The sequence below is a fragment of the Cataglyphis hispanica genome, chromosome 1 (genome assembly GCF_021464435.1).
Source record: "Cataglyphis hispanica isolate Lineage 1 chromosome 1, ULB_Chis1_1.0, whole genome shotgun sequence".
Taxonomy (NCBI): domain Eukaryota; kingdom Metazoa; phylum Arthropoda; class Insecta; order Hymenoptera; family Formicidae; genus Cataglyphis; species Cataglyphis hispanica.
This window is the reverse complement of record NC_065954.1, coordinates 16,604,384-16,619,875: the sequence shown is the minus strand read 5'-3', so window position 1 is coordinate 16,619,875 and position 15,492 is coordinate 16,604,384. Positions and strand designations below refer to the sequence as shown.

The 15,492-nt window shown below is 28.9% G+C and overlaps 2 protein-coding genes across 5 annotated transcripts in view; one reads left to right on the top strand and one right to left on the bottom strand.

The window, feature by feature from the left end:
• Positions 1-725: 725 nt before the first annotated feature.
• Positions 726-13,719, top strand: LOC126848045 (adenylate cyclase type 10-like). Its single transcript, XM_050588997.1, is given in 26 exon segments — positions 726-730; positions 847-944; positions 1,436-1,570; positions 1,769-1,980; positions 2,258-2,462; positions 2,829-2,908; positions 3,036-3,175; positions 3,360-3,577; positions 3,823-3,929; positions 4,203-4,324; positions 4,414-4,486; positions 4,488-4,550; positions 4,871-5,014; positions 5,477-5,683; positions 5,778-6,052; positions 6,193-6,479; positions 6,688-6,828; positions 6,897-7,049; positions 7,258-7,460; positions 7,907-8,087; positions 8,168-8,380; positions 8,594-8,782; positions 9,074-9,309; positions 10,759-10,898; positions 11,098-11,218; positions 11,467-13,719. Coding segments are annotated over 26 exon segments (4,197 nt in total). The 3' UTR covers positions 11,716-13,719.
• LOC126848328 (uncharacterized) overlaps positions 13,371-15,492 on the bottom strand; it is a 55,016-nt gene continuing 52,894 nt past the window's right edge. For all 4 annotated transcript variants that reach the window (XM_050589151.1, XM_050589167.1, XM_050589142.1 and 1 more), the window contains exons 15-16: positions 15,025-15,223; positions 13,371-14,812 (exon numbers count right to left, since the gene is read on the bottom strand). In XM_050589151.1, the coding sequence (XP_050445108.1) occupies positions 14,648-14,812; positions 15,025-15,223 (364 nt within the window). In that variant the 3' untranslated portion in view covers positions 13,371-14,647. The remainder of the gene's footprint in view (positions 14,813-15,024; positions 15,224-15,492) is intronic.

The following is a 15,492-nucleotide window of genomic DNA, read 5'->3' as shown; positions in this document are numbered from 1 at the left end:
TATATATATGTATTGTAATACATATATATATATATATATATATATATATATATATGTATATGTATTATAATATTATATAAAGTAATCAATATTTCGTATTGCAATCGATTGTATTGTAGTCGATATATTTTTCATTTCTTATAAGAGAAGTAATATATTTTCTTTAATATAACAATAATATATATATATATATATATATATATATATATATATATATGCATGCCATTATATTATTAAGATATATTATAAATAAAATATAATGGCATTTAATCAATTAAATGAAGAAAATCTTGTCACAGCTTGGACGCCAGATTTATTTGGTCCTATTTTTAAAAAAGATCGTATGACATTAAAACAGGTTAGATCGAATCCTCTATTATGTGTATTTTCTTATCCTCACAATCCTCTATTGCCCAATCTCAATTTTAATTTTATATATTTTTTGCATTAAATGTTTCATGTGCGTTTAAGATATTTTTATATGTCAGATATATATTATATATATTAAAATTTTTATTTAATTTTTTAGGCATTAGATTTGCGTAACGTAAACGAGCAGATACATCTTATGGCAACTTTTGTTCCCGACGAAATAATCTACGAAATTGATTTGTCAGAGAAAAGTTTTCGAAGCTTTCAAGCTGTTTTAATGTTTCTAAATATTTCAGGTTAATTTTCCGCAGTATCGCACATTCATATAAATTTTAAATCTCCTTATGACAAAGATGTAGTAGATGACAATTTTATTTTTTCCTCAAATTTCTTTTTCAACATTTTTTAAAATCGTACAATTAATATAACGACAGGTTTTTCTACGTTATATAAAAAGTATATTTATGAAAAAAGTGGGGGAAGTCAAGCCTTGGGTATAATATTAAATAATTATGTCCACATCGTAGTCCAGGAAATATATTGCAATGATGGAGACATACTAAAATTTTCTGGTGAGAATATTATTTGTGTTAAGACATACGCGTATCAGTGAATAAGAAAATAATTAGAAAATATTTTCTAGTAATAGATTACTTGTGCCAAATAAAGACATAATTTTGTAAATTTCTTTTTTAGATAATAATTATTATTTTATCTTTTACATAACATTTTCTGTTTTCATTTTTTTACTTTTTTTTAATATTAATTGTAAGTTAAAAATTTACATCTTAACATCAGCAATATTTGCGTAAATAAATAATATTTTATTAATGAAATAACTATTCAATTTAATATATTATTAATTATAATATTATTTTTAATAATACATAATTGCGGACATAGATTGATAAAAATATAATAAATTGAAAAGAATATGATTATTTTTGTATGATTACAAGGAAATATGCACATAGATTTTTGAAAGCTTATTGATGATCTCTCACTGATACGCTTATCTTTTAGCTTTGATTTTTTAAAAATAGATAACAAATTAAAAATACAGCTCAGGGGTTATTAGCTTCATGGAAAATACCTGATGATGAGTTTATATATAACATCGTACAAAAGACAATTATATGCGCGATAAATATACAAAACTCCATAGCAGCACTGAAAAATGATAACGAAATTTTCAAAGGTACTTGCCATAACATTTCATTCACGTCAAGTTTAAATAAAATATAATAGTAAATAAATAAAAATTAGATTAAAATTATATAACAAAAAAATAAATTTTAAAAAAATATATATTTATATTTTTAATTTGATGAGAGGCGGATTTATAAATATTCTTTTTTTTTGTTTTCTTTTAATATCATGAAATTTTTAATAATAGTAAATATAGCAGTTTCGGTGGGAGATGTAACGTTCTCAATCATCGGTAGCAACGAAGCGCGACATTTTGTGATTTATGGTTTGCCGATTGAAGAGTTAAAGCTAGCCAACAGGATTTCTCTACCAAATGATTTGATATTAACATTAAGTGCGTGGCAGCATTGTAAGCCGAGTCAATACGAATATGTCATCAAAAACCTAAATAATATCAAGGTACATTTCAATTGTAATCTATAAATAATAATTCTTTAATTTTTTAAACTGAAGACTAGTATACGATAATCTTGTGTCAAGATCATAGATCTGACTTCTATAATTTCTACAATTCAATTTTGTACTTGTTAGAGAGATACATTATATCGGTATAAAAATTATTCTCAATTACATTGAAGGAAAATAAATTGTACAGATTCTATTAACTTGCAACAATTAGCAAATTAATTCGCCAAGCTAAATTAACATTTAAAGTATACTTTCAATAATCACACAGATTATAAGAGTATTAGAGCAACCAGACACAATGCCGACATCATGGAGTGCTAGCACTATTTCGGATGGTATTACAACTTTCAGAAAAGAGATATTTCCAATAAATTCCAGACCATCATCACCTTACAAAGCACGTATATCTATTGACAGAGGACTATTCTTCGAGATACCTCCGATAATCGCTGATAAAGAGAGAACTGCTACAGGTAAAACAAACGCTTGTTGTTTGTAATTTATTCACAAAAACTTGTCTTATTTAAATTTCTAAAATTTAATAGATTATTAAATTGCTTTGCGTATCATTTTTCTTCACGTTTTTTATTCGTAATTATATTATAGCTTCACTTTTCCTATAAAAATTACTATAAAAAAGTGATTAATTTGTTTTGTGTCTGTATGATTTTATTTATTTTTATGTAACTATCGGAATTTTTAGCTTGTAAGTTTTTAATTAATAAATAATTATTAAATTTTATATTTATTTTATTTTTTTTTTTTTTTGAAAATTCCTACAAGTCCTATTTGGTCATTGTTTGGAAAATGCATTGCTTTACATTGAATGCCTTCAACAGCGATTTCTGAGATAATAAAATCGAATCCGGATTTTGCTATACATTTGAGAACTTATTTGATGAAGCCGGTGATTCAGCAGGTATCTTTTAACATAAATTATCTTAGCTATAATACTATGATAAGAGAAGAACATGCGAATATATTGCGTTTATTTTGCGATTAGTTATTCAGTTTATTATTTATTAAATATTCTTCTCTTTTATTAGATCGAAAAGGGTATATCTTTAAGACTTTTGACGGAGCTTAGACGAATTACAGTAGTAGCCTTCGATATTGTTCCTCCCGAAAAATGTTCATACGATGAATTAATTCTTTTGGTTGATAAATGCTTTCTATTTTTGCACAGGTATTACAAATATTGATTGCAAAGATGACAGATTTACAAAATAAATAAAAATATAACTTAATATAAAATAAATAATATAACTTATTTTGATAATTAATATAGTGCTGTTTTCAGCAATATAAATTTTATTACATTTATCGAGGGAACAAGAGAAAAAGTATTATTTATTTTAATATTTATTTAGCACAGTTACGAAATATTCAGGTTGTATCAACACAGTGAATTTGTACGAAACAAATATTTTCTTCTCTATCATATTTGGAATACGGGGTTGTAACGACCGCGACGACCAATTTAAAATCGACCAGAATTGCAAAAAAGGACTTACATTTGCGATGTATGCATTGCAAACAGTAAAAAGCATTGGCAATATGCAAAACGTATTCGCGGGAGTTTCAACGGGTATAATTTTTTTCAGGACAAGTGTCTATTTTTTATAAATTTATTTAATTATCTTGTGTTTGATAATCCAAAGAAATTTTTTTTCCAAAAAAAGTTTAATAGATGAGTCTTAATAGCTCCATAAATATAATATTTTGAATTTTTTATGATTCAATCGGACATAAATATTGTTTTAACATTATAATGTAATATAAGAATATAATAAAAAGTCACGTTTACAAATATATTTGTATTGTCAATTTAAGGAATGGCTTACTGCGGCGTGATCGGACATGTTGCTAGAAAATATTTCGCTGTTATTGGACCGCCTCTCGATAAAGTTATGAAAATAATGAGTATTTCTTACGATAAGGTAATATTAGCTTACAAGATTCTTACAAGATATCTAAATTTAATATCTATATAAAAATTAGCTAAATTGCCTAAGACAATTATCTTCATAAAATTTGTGCATCAATAACATACACTTGTAATTTATTCATTCCTCTCTCTTCCCAAAAAAGTTTAGTCATATTATTTTCAATTCAATGATACTTTCATAAATGTTAAAAACAATTATGTTTATTATGTAAATATCTAAATAAACGCGTTTCTTGTATTAGTATTATAAGAATCGCTCTTACAGGTTTCCTGTGATTATGACACTGTGATACACAGCCACTTCAAAAAATATCAATTTCGCTCACGAGGCGTAAGAATATTTGGACGATTGGAGAAATTTCAAGTCTACGAATATCTAGGCGAACTGTGAGCATTTAAATCTGTAACATTAAGAGCAGAAATCTCTTGCGTGAATTACGAAGAATGTAAAAAATGTGTTCTCGATATTTAAATAGGATAAAAAAAGATACAATTGCGCCTCTGGACTATTGCTATCCTATTTTGGATAGAGAGGAAGAAATTGGAGTGCTTTAACAATGTTTTGGATGAGATCGGAATAACAAATCGGAATTATTCGGGAATATTAATTGAGGTTTGATTTAAATTCTCCAAAAATCAAGTTTGTATGAGCATTTTTAATTTTTCAATCAAAGCTATCACGTTAGTATTACATCATTATTGCAATTATTATAATAATTATTTTAGTTTATAATTTTATGTAATAACGTACATATTACAAACGTATATAATTTTGTAATATTTAAATTTTTACTAAATTTAATTAATTTATATTATAATTATATTATAATATAATATATAATTACATTGCTTTTGTGAATATGACAATAAAAAGAGGAATCAAACAATTGTTTTACTATTACATGCATTGAAATTAATCGATCATTCATTTAGGGTATCGAGAGATCAGGAAAATCAAGACTTTTAGATGCTTTTGTCACGAGCGGTAGCAACAGACAAATAAAATCAATTAAACTTAACCTTCACTCGACGTATACAGACAAGGCTTATTCAGTTATACATCATATTATTCTGCAAGTACGGAATGTTTGATTTATTTAATCTTAAATGTTTGACAAACATAGGTAAATTAAGAAAAATTGCTAGAAATCTGTTTCGCAAACTTATGAATTTTTAATCTTTTTATTTTAAAATAAAATAAAAAGAAAGGAACAATTAATTTTTGAACAAAAAGATATAAAAAATTTTTCTATATTTTTACTATCTTGCTATATCTTTAGCTATCTAAAAATATAAAAAATTTTTCTAAAAATTTTTTTTATGTCTATTAATTTTAATCTTTTTTTTTTTTTGTTATAAATATTTTAACTATTGCAAAAAAAGAATTGATAAAAAAAGAATAAAAAGAAAATCATATATATTTGAACAAATTCATTTTAGTAATTAAAAAAAACTAAATTTCCGATTCTCTATCAGTCCTTTTTTATTATACCTAGTTTTTACAATGGAAATAAATTGCTTTTAAATCCTTTTGAATAGATACTTGAAGCCGAAGATTGTGACACGGTCGAAGAGCGTAAAAAGATATTGCTTCTTAAATTAAGCAATATACTCGTTCTGAAAGATTTCTGTTATCTCAACATTTTAATGAGAGTTGATTTTCCTCTTTGCAACTCTTATTGCTCGGAATCTAATTGGCAGCGTCATACGAAGATTATTAATATCTTCGAAATGATATTGAAGGAGGCAATTGTTATTTTGTCTTAAATAAACGATTTATGACATTGTTTTGAATTTGTTTCATGAAAATTAAACGAGCATGATCATTCATTTCTCACAGTTGGTAGATAAAATCTGCATTTTCCTCGACGACATTCAGTACATGGACTACATGTCTTGGCAATTTCTGTCAGCGGCTCTTAATAACAACAATATTGTTATGGCGATGACGATATTGAAACCGAAGTCCTTGGATGATCTGTCCCACGTGGAAGTAGAAATCTACAAAGACAAAAGGTTCATGATGTGTGCGTTGCACGATCTGGACGTAAATCTACTTCCGATATTCGCATGTCAATTCTTGAACGTCTTTGGGATACCTAGAAGATTAAACAAGTACCGTTTGCTACTATTCATTTTTGTGCACCTTAGTTGATACAATAAGATTTGAGAGATAATTCTTCGACGATGTACAAAAAAAATTTTTGAAATCATACATTATTAAGATAATGAAATAATGATATAATTCTTGTCAGGTTTTTACGGAAGCGCAAGAACGGCCATATCGGATGGTGCGAGGCATTGCTGACGTTTCTACTTCAGAATAACAGTTTAGACTTCATCAAGATAGCGCCTGGAGAAGCGAAAAGACACGATCTCATTTTTGTAAATACTGCTCTGGTTACAAAGTTGCCGATTGATCTGACACCCGAGGAAGTTGCGCCACCTTTGCCCTGGACGCAGATGAGCGAATTGGATGTCTGTGTCACAAATGAGAATTACTCCAAGATTGATGATATAGAGGCACAACATGACATGAGAGGCAAATCTTATGTTATTTCGTTTATTATTTTCAATCTTCTCTCTTCTTTTTCTAATAAATCCCTTAATTTTTTGCAATGCTTACAACGAATTATTAAGTCCATGATGATATTTAAAAAGTATATGGAGTTTTTCGTGAATCGTGTTGAATTCGTTGTTTGAACATACACGCTCATTTTCTCATTAATTTTTTTTTTTTTTTAATATAGAAATAATGCTCAAGATTTACAACGAGATGAATCCGTACGAGCAAAGTTTTATTACGTGCGCTGCTACGCTGGGCAAAGTGTTTAAACGAAACATACTACAAAACGTAATGCCAAATTCAATACCACCGCATACCATCAGCGGTGAATATTATTAATCATGATCTATTTGTATGCGCTACAACTTATATAAACTTTGTGCAATTTTATAGCCGTTTCCGAGATGATTCGAATACGAATATTGGAATGAGCCTCGCTTCAGCGACGAGATTTCCACACCGAGGATCTTATCTTCTGCATAGACAAGAAGCGAAAGACATTCTCTGATATGCATCATTTACTAGTTTGCCATTGCCATCATTCAAGTTAGCTCAATTCAAAATATTTAATATTTAATTTTCAAAAAATAAAATAGCGTCTTATGAAATTTTTTAATGAGAAAAATTCAAATAAAAGTTAATTTACGAAAATAATACGATCATGTAGAAATTGATTAGCTCATTTTTTTTTTATTCTTGATTTTTTGATTGATTAAATACTTGTGTGTTTTCCTTCCAGAAAGTATCATTTTAGCACCACCTCATTACTCGCACTGCAAAATGCTGGAATTCAAAATCGGCTTATTTCGCAGTATGATGTATGATATGCAGACAAAGGAAGAAAAGCAAAATCATCACGACAGAGCGGCCAAGATATACAGTATGGATGCGCGAAAGTGCAATTCCTGTGGCAACGGTCATTTTCTGCAAGTTCCCAGCAAAGATAAATTTACCGAGGTCAAATAAATGCGAATAGTGTGTTTTCGAAAAATATGTTTCACAAATAATATGTAGATTAAAAAGAATCGGTTTTCACAAAATTAATTTTTTTTTTTTTCGTCTTTCTCCTTCTATGCTGAATGTGTTGTTATCTTCATATTGTCGAGTATACAATATAAAAAAGCATCAATTTTGCTTATTAAAATGCTTAATTTCTGCGTGTTAGTAGATTTTTTAAAGTCCCGCAATTGCTCTTTTCTCTACAATATTATATCATTCACGTAAACAATACAAAAATATATTAAATTAATTTATTACTGGAAAAACTAAAAATTCACTAAAAATTCAATTTTACAAAATTAATTTTTGCAATTAATTTTTTGATGTCTTCTAATCTATTTGTTATTTATGGAACATATTTTTATTTCGGAAAATTTTATTTGACTAGCATTTCCTACTTTCAGGAGGAAACCCCAACGCATTCGCCTAGAATTTCGTTGGTTCGTCATAGAACCATTATTGAGGAGCAAAATAACAAATTCAAATCAGGTATATTTTCCCCGAAGGTGAACGCGAAAAAAAATGATCGCAGTGAAATCCGCAGAATATCTATTCTGCCGTCGTTTCTCGATGACGAAGAGAAAGGTTACCGATAATCCATTTATCCATTTAAAGGAATTTTCGACAAATTCTATTACTATACAATAGTATACTTTTCACAATAGCTCCGAAAGACGAAATTAAAGATAGTTTAATAGAAGACACATTTATACGAAGATTTTGGAAACGACCTGCGATCGTCGGTCTAGAAATAATAAAAGATCCTTCCTATCCTGCCTTCTTAGAACGGTTCAATCACATTGATTATCGCAATTGTCAATGCGACAATGTTCTCGGTCATCTTTTCTGGAAGTTGCATCAGCATATTGAGAACTGTGGTAAAATTACCGGTTTTCTTAACCACGTAAAGATAATTTAGGAACATTTTATGTAAAGGAACTATTATTCTTATAGTATTAATCCGTCAAGATGCTCTCAAATTATCTTACTAAAACAATTCTTTTTTTTACACATAAGCCTATGTTGTATGTACAAAAAAACAATATAATCGAACCATATATATAATTTTATTGACATTGATTTTTTTTTAGAAGAACTTGATAAAGTGCTCGATTTTTTTATGGAATACAGTGCCGCACTGATCCAAACTGCGCAACCACTTTATGCCATTAAACTGCTTTCAATTGCCACTGAAAAGAATGAGGCTATCGAGATAAATAAATGGACAGATGACGTAGAAAAAATTATCACGAATAAAGGAATTATTCTAGCTTTAATGGGTCTGTATTTATAAATTATTGTGTGTTATTTATTTATAAAGAAATTTCTAAAGAATTTATTTCTAAACAAATTTCTAAGGAAATTTATTAAATTTTTTGTGCGTCGTTGTTTAATCTGAACAAAATTTATCCTACTATTGAAATTATCAAGAGAATAATTCAAATTTTCCGTAAAAAAAAAATAACCAACACGAATCTCACGAATTTTCGTGTTTTATTTCATGATCACAGTTCCGCAGAAATTTCTTCAATATTATTAGTGTGTATACTCTAATATTAATTATTATTTAGGCGACGCACATAGCGAGTTGGGAAATTATGATCAAGCTAAGAAGTATTATACAACAGCAGTGAAATTGCGAGGTACTCTGATCAAAACGAAGAAAGCTATCTGTTACCGTATAATGTCGAGAATGTATTGTCAAGTGCAATATCCTCACTATGTGATTAATGAAGTATCGAGGCAAGCTATTGTAAAGAGATTGGAATTAGTGTCATATATGCGTCGTCTTTGCATCATGTATATGGTACGTAGTAATTTATTAAAGTGATTTAGTAAATTGAGATTTAAAAAATTTTTGTTTAAAATAAAAACTATAAAAGAACAAAATTAAAAAATAAATATATATTAAACACATAAATTATACTAATTAAAATGTAACCATATATGGCATCAGCTTTTCAAATTTTTTATCCAGTGTAAGAATGTTTCTCAGTTTTCTTTTTTAAAAAAATATCAATATACAGCCGTATGCAAACATATATTATTGGCTTTCAAAATATTTTAAAGAAAAAAATGTTTATAAATGTTTATGAAATGCTTATAAAATTTTTTTAGAAACAGAAATCAATAATTTTATTCAAATAAAAGGGCATGATAAAAAGATGACAAATTATTTGCATAATGATACGTAATGTCTTAAATGGTACTATTTTTTCTTCTTCTATCTACAAATCCTCTTCTAAATAAAAAATAATAAAAATAATAAATTGAATAAATTATATCACTCACTTTTTAATTGTTGCTCTGCCATCGCCTAAATCTTCCTATAGGATATTTTCTTCTTTCTTTTTTTTTTCTCTTCCTCGTTTATTGCTCCTTCATGACACTCGTACATAATTACGATTACGTAGTAATTAACAGGACATGTGATATTTGCACGGCACTACCAATATTATTCGACGTTGATATGCGACAATTATTATGTAGTAAAAGAACGCGAGAATTATAATTATTTTTTTTCTTAAAGATATAAGCGTAAATAAATATACGAATTAAACTTGAAGTTTCACAAAAAGTAGTATTCGGAAATATATTGTTAGCTTTACTTATTATTCACGCGATAGATACCGATTCAAGAAAATATGCAAACATAAATACCGCACAAAATATATCTAATATTATTAAATCGATATATTATATTTCCCATTATTCGATTTATATTTATATATTCTACTCTCTCTTTAAAATTTCAGATACATTATATTTAAATAAGCAGAAAGTTCAAAGCACGTTTTATTGCGCAAAATATGCTCCGATACGTAACTATTGCCGCGATACTTTTACGCATCATTTATCGCGGGAATTAATTATATAAATTAATAAACGCTCAAAAACTCATAGCTATAATCACGTTCAACATCTCCGAATATTTCACGCGACTGCGTCTCTCAAGATACAACAATGATACACGGAGTTGCCCGCTCGAATCTCGCCGTGAATGTCAACAAAGCGACCGAATATACATAAATAATAGCGCTTTATACGCCGCGTAGAAAAATATGGATTTCTTTTCAACGTATAACGTTTTGTATATATTTGCCTTGTTGGAACAAATACTTTTACAAATATCTTTAATTGTATCTCAAAGACTATAAGAAATTTTTAACCCATTTTAAATTGTTAGCTCGTATCAAAATAGATTTTTTCAAAATAAAGAAAAATTTTATAATAATTTTTCCATAATTATTTACAGATAGAAAATAAATTGAAGATGGCGCAAGCTTATGCCTTGAGAAGTTTCAAGCTGGCTTTTTCAAGTCTTGGTAGTTTTCTAGAAAAAAGCGAGATATATCTTGTGACGGTTCGAGTTTTGACTTGCATAAAAAATATCGCGTTAATACAATATATTGAGAGACCAATGCTCGCCGAAGTAAAGAAAAAGATTAGCTGGCGCAAAGTCGAAGAAATAACGATGCTAGCAAAGATCTATCTAATGATGTATCAAACTAGGTATATATACTTCAAATGTATTAAAAATTTATATGACCATCTCTCTCTTTTAAATAAATCTAATTGTATATGTAAAAAACAGAGCGTTAAGAGGTGAATTGGAAGAAGCTATAAATATTGGTATAAAGGTTCTAAAAATCTCTGCAACATTGCATATTAACAAATTGATGCTCGTTATTGTGCCGTCTTTAATTCAAATAATGGTATTATTTGCTTGCAAATCTCTTACATATATAATTTCTTAATAAGCGTTAATAAATATTTAAATAAATTTTCTAAAAGATCCAAAATACATTGTGCAAAACATTATGAGATGGCACATTAATCTCTCGTATATTTTCAAATATTCTTTTGATGAATGGTTTTTGGATCTTTTATATTGTTTAAGATATGCATAATTATTCATTTTTTACCTCTATAATATTCTTTTTTTGCTCAATAATTCGATCAGCTATGGACCAAGCGTATCAACGAAGCTGTCGATTTGATACGAGAACTATACTTTTTAGCAGAGGAGGATGTAGATTTGTCAGATAAGACATGGTATTATGCTCTTTCTGTAGAGTTTATACTGGACGCAGGTGTAGTACTAGATTCGTACGATGTATTCCATAGGTATTATGAGAGATGTGTAGGTAAGAAACACATTACGATTTGTAAATATGCATTGAAATTTATACAAAACATTTCTTGTTATTAATGACTTTTTTTCCATCCAATTTTATTTCAAATTGTAATTAATTTAACACGCGTAAAAAAATAATTATGTAGCTCGAAAAGACTCAAAATTTTGTGCATGGCGCGATCCGCAAAGCTTAAGCCACTTATATACATGCCTATGGTTATACCAGCTTAGAATGTAAGTATCCAGTTATCTCTTTTCTATTATCGGTTATATTCTCTTTCTCTCTTCTAATGTAAAAATAAAAAAGATAACTGAATTCTAAGCTATTGATAAATTTCTAAAACTTGCGAGTGAAAAATTTTTGGCTTATTCTTTATCGTGAATTTTAAGCTATTAATAAATTTCTAAAACATGCGAGTAAAAAATTTTTGGTCGTTCTTTATTTATGTTTTCATACTTTTTATAAAAAGATCTCTGCTATAAAATGATCTCAAAATTATCAACTTGCGTTGTTCAAAAATAAATAAAAAGGTATCTTAATTTTAAAGAATAGTTTCTACATTTTTTTTATTTTCTTATAATTTTTGTATAATTTTGAGAAGTAAATAATTGAATAGATTTATTATGATATAATTGTTAGTAATTGAAAGATATTGGCTATGCAGGGGATACAAGGTTACTGAAGCATTTACGCACAAGGCAGAAGATTTTATAAAGCAAGTCAATTGTGACGATTTTTCCTGAATTTTTATTTGCCTCAAGGTATACTTGCGATTTATTAAAGGTCCACGTTTTTTTTCAATTGTTATATATTATATATAAATTAAGAATATGTCAATTATTCTTTTCTTCTGATAATTTCATAAAGTTCTAAAAGCTTATAGTTTTAATCTATTACGAATAAATCTCAAGATTAACATTATCCAATATATGTCTTTTACTAATATACTTTTACTGTTTTTTCCGATGATACATCATATATTAAATAAAAATGATTACCTTTTTTCAATCGCTTTTTATGCTTTTTTTTTTTGCAGGGACTTGAATGTCATCTAATGAAGCTGCTCCATTGCATCAATATGAAGCAATCTGACGAGCTATCGGATCTGATTCAAGATATTTCCAAAATTATCAAATTTCTCAAAACTATTTCCAATCATGCAACGGTCATAAAACCGCGTTTGTATTTGCTGATGGCATACCTAAATGTTCTTCGAGGTCGGACAACGACTACACGATTTTATCTGCATAAAGCACAAAAATTTGCAACCTTGCAAGGAAATAAACAGATAGAAGCATGGATCATACAAAATAAAAGGGTAATAAATTTAGTTGAAAATAATATACTTTACAATAAAAACAAGTTAAGTTAATTAAATCTTTGATTTAATATCTTTTGCGGAAAATTGGTTAGATAACTGATAATGAAATGTTTTAAACAATCCGAATAAATTTTTCTTGCAGACATGGAAGGAGAAAATGTTCAATAATATGGCGCAATACTGGGTGGAATACATTGAATCACCAGATTTTGTGGCTTGGCAGTATATTCACTATTTTAACATGAACACCTGGTCCACTATTCTCTATCCTTTACCGATACCTGACTCACATTTATAGCAAAAAAATGTAATACTGTTTGACATGTTATTTTTTATCACGATGTTACATTAATCTATCGCAATCTATGATTATCCTTATAGATGCTAGTTAAAAGGAGATAATAGATATTGTAGCGAAATATTTATTTATTAAAGGCATATTACATTTTTATGTTCTAGAAGATAAACACGACGATCCCTTCGTGCGCACGATACTTCGTCAAGGCGAAATTTTCTCGATTCTTTTCTTTTTTTCCACAAAGTGACCTCCGCGCATGATAAATCTCAATCGTGACAGCGATTGTCATTCGCTTAAATATGGATATCTTCGGCGACCGATGTTTACACTTCGTTTACATCTCGATGATTAATTATTATGTACTGCGATTTAATTAATTGCTCTATTTGACCGAATTTGGCCGAGTACGCCAAGGATGTTTGCGAATTTGAGAGAAAAAAAAAGAGAAAAATGGAAAAGTTACAAAAGAAAAGAAAAGTTACAAAAGAAAAAAGTTGAGGGAAGAACACAAGAAAAGTGGAAAAAAAGGTGCACTTGATCGATCCTTAGATCGATCTTCTTCTCGTTAATTTTTAAAGAAAAAAGAAAATGTATAAACACTTTCCCTACGCGACTTTGCACGCACGATATCGTCGCAACTTTGATTTTAATTAATTTAATTTAATTTATCCCACATATTTATACGCGCGTCTCTTCGATTCAACTACGTCTTTTATATATTCACTTATAGCACTGATCGAAATTCGCCGTTATTTAAAGGAAATTAACAAAATTTTGACAACAGAGAAGTTTATATAAATTATTTCTTTGCACACTAAAAGTATTTTTTCCTGTTTCGAAACAAATAAAAAATTTAAACTGCTATTAATTAATTTTTTGTTCACCTTTACTGCTAATGTATATAACGATGTCTCGGTTCGTTAAAGATTCAATGCAGTTATAGATGCATTTTTAATACAATCCATAGTGGACGCAAAAATTTTGCAAATTTTTTTCAGCATAGAGCTCTTGCATCGGCGTACTCGGCCCGAATGTGTGTCCATTTGGGACACACACGCGTAATACTTGGAAATTATTTGCCCGAACAGAAGAGCGTCTCCCTCCTTTCGCATACATTGCCGCATCCCCGAACAACGCGAAAGTCCAAAAGAGATTTATTCAAAATAAATCAAAATGTCTAAAAAAAAGATATGTTTAAAAAACATTTGAAACACATCCGCGCGAAAAATTCGGGATGTTGTTTTCACATCTACGAGATGTCCATGAGAAGGATTAAGATCTCATTTAGGCTTCCTCGATCGTGTCTTTTGGATGTTCGTGTTGCTCCGGGTCCTCGTCCGATCCGGGATTCTTCCCGATCACAACAAAGTTCGAAATTTGTGTCCGCTCATTCATGGGCGTCGACCTCGTTGTCGATGCGACTGCTACGTATACCGGTCTTGCCTGTCCAGGGATAAATGTCCGGGCATGCTTGGCACGTCTTCATGTACCTCACGCCGCTCTTGTGCCAAAGATTACAGACCTTCGCGTTATTGCACTTCTTGGGTCGATCCTGCGCACATATTTATGGCGATGCAATTTTTTTAAGTTTTTGTTAAAATAATTTTTAACTTGCAGTGTTATATTCATCCAATTATCACAATGTAAATTAAGTTTTAACATTCTATTTGAGAAAAAAAAATAGTCGAAAAATTTGGATATATCCAAATGTGAATAACTTATTAGTAAATAACAAAGATCTCAGTAGATTGTGAGTAATTTTACCGGATAATGGCATCCAAAAGGTTCAAACGTGTGTAAAAGCGATAAAGGCGTTGGATTCCTGATCCATTGTATGGCCTGCCAATTGGTAATTATCCATACATCGTCCATCGCGACAATGGTATCGAGAAACGATATAAAGCCTTCTTTATGATGTGGCTGAGTGAACCACGCAGCATGATAGAACAGACCGAAAGGCGCCCTATTTCGTGGAAATACAATCAAATCACTTCTTTTATCCCGAATATTTATGCAAAAATATTAAGATGAGTAATTTGCAAAATAAGAATATTTTAATTGTTTTTCGGGAAACTTTTACGCTGGAGCTTTCTTAATATTGAGATTTTGAATCAATTCAAATTTATTAAGATAATCAAATTTTATGCAAAAAGTAGAAGAAATTAAATCTTGTTAGACAATAAATTGATATATTATATGCATCAATATTACATATTATATATATTTTTTACA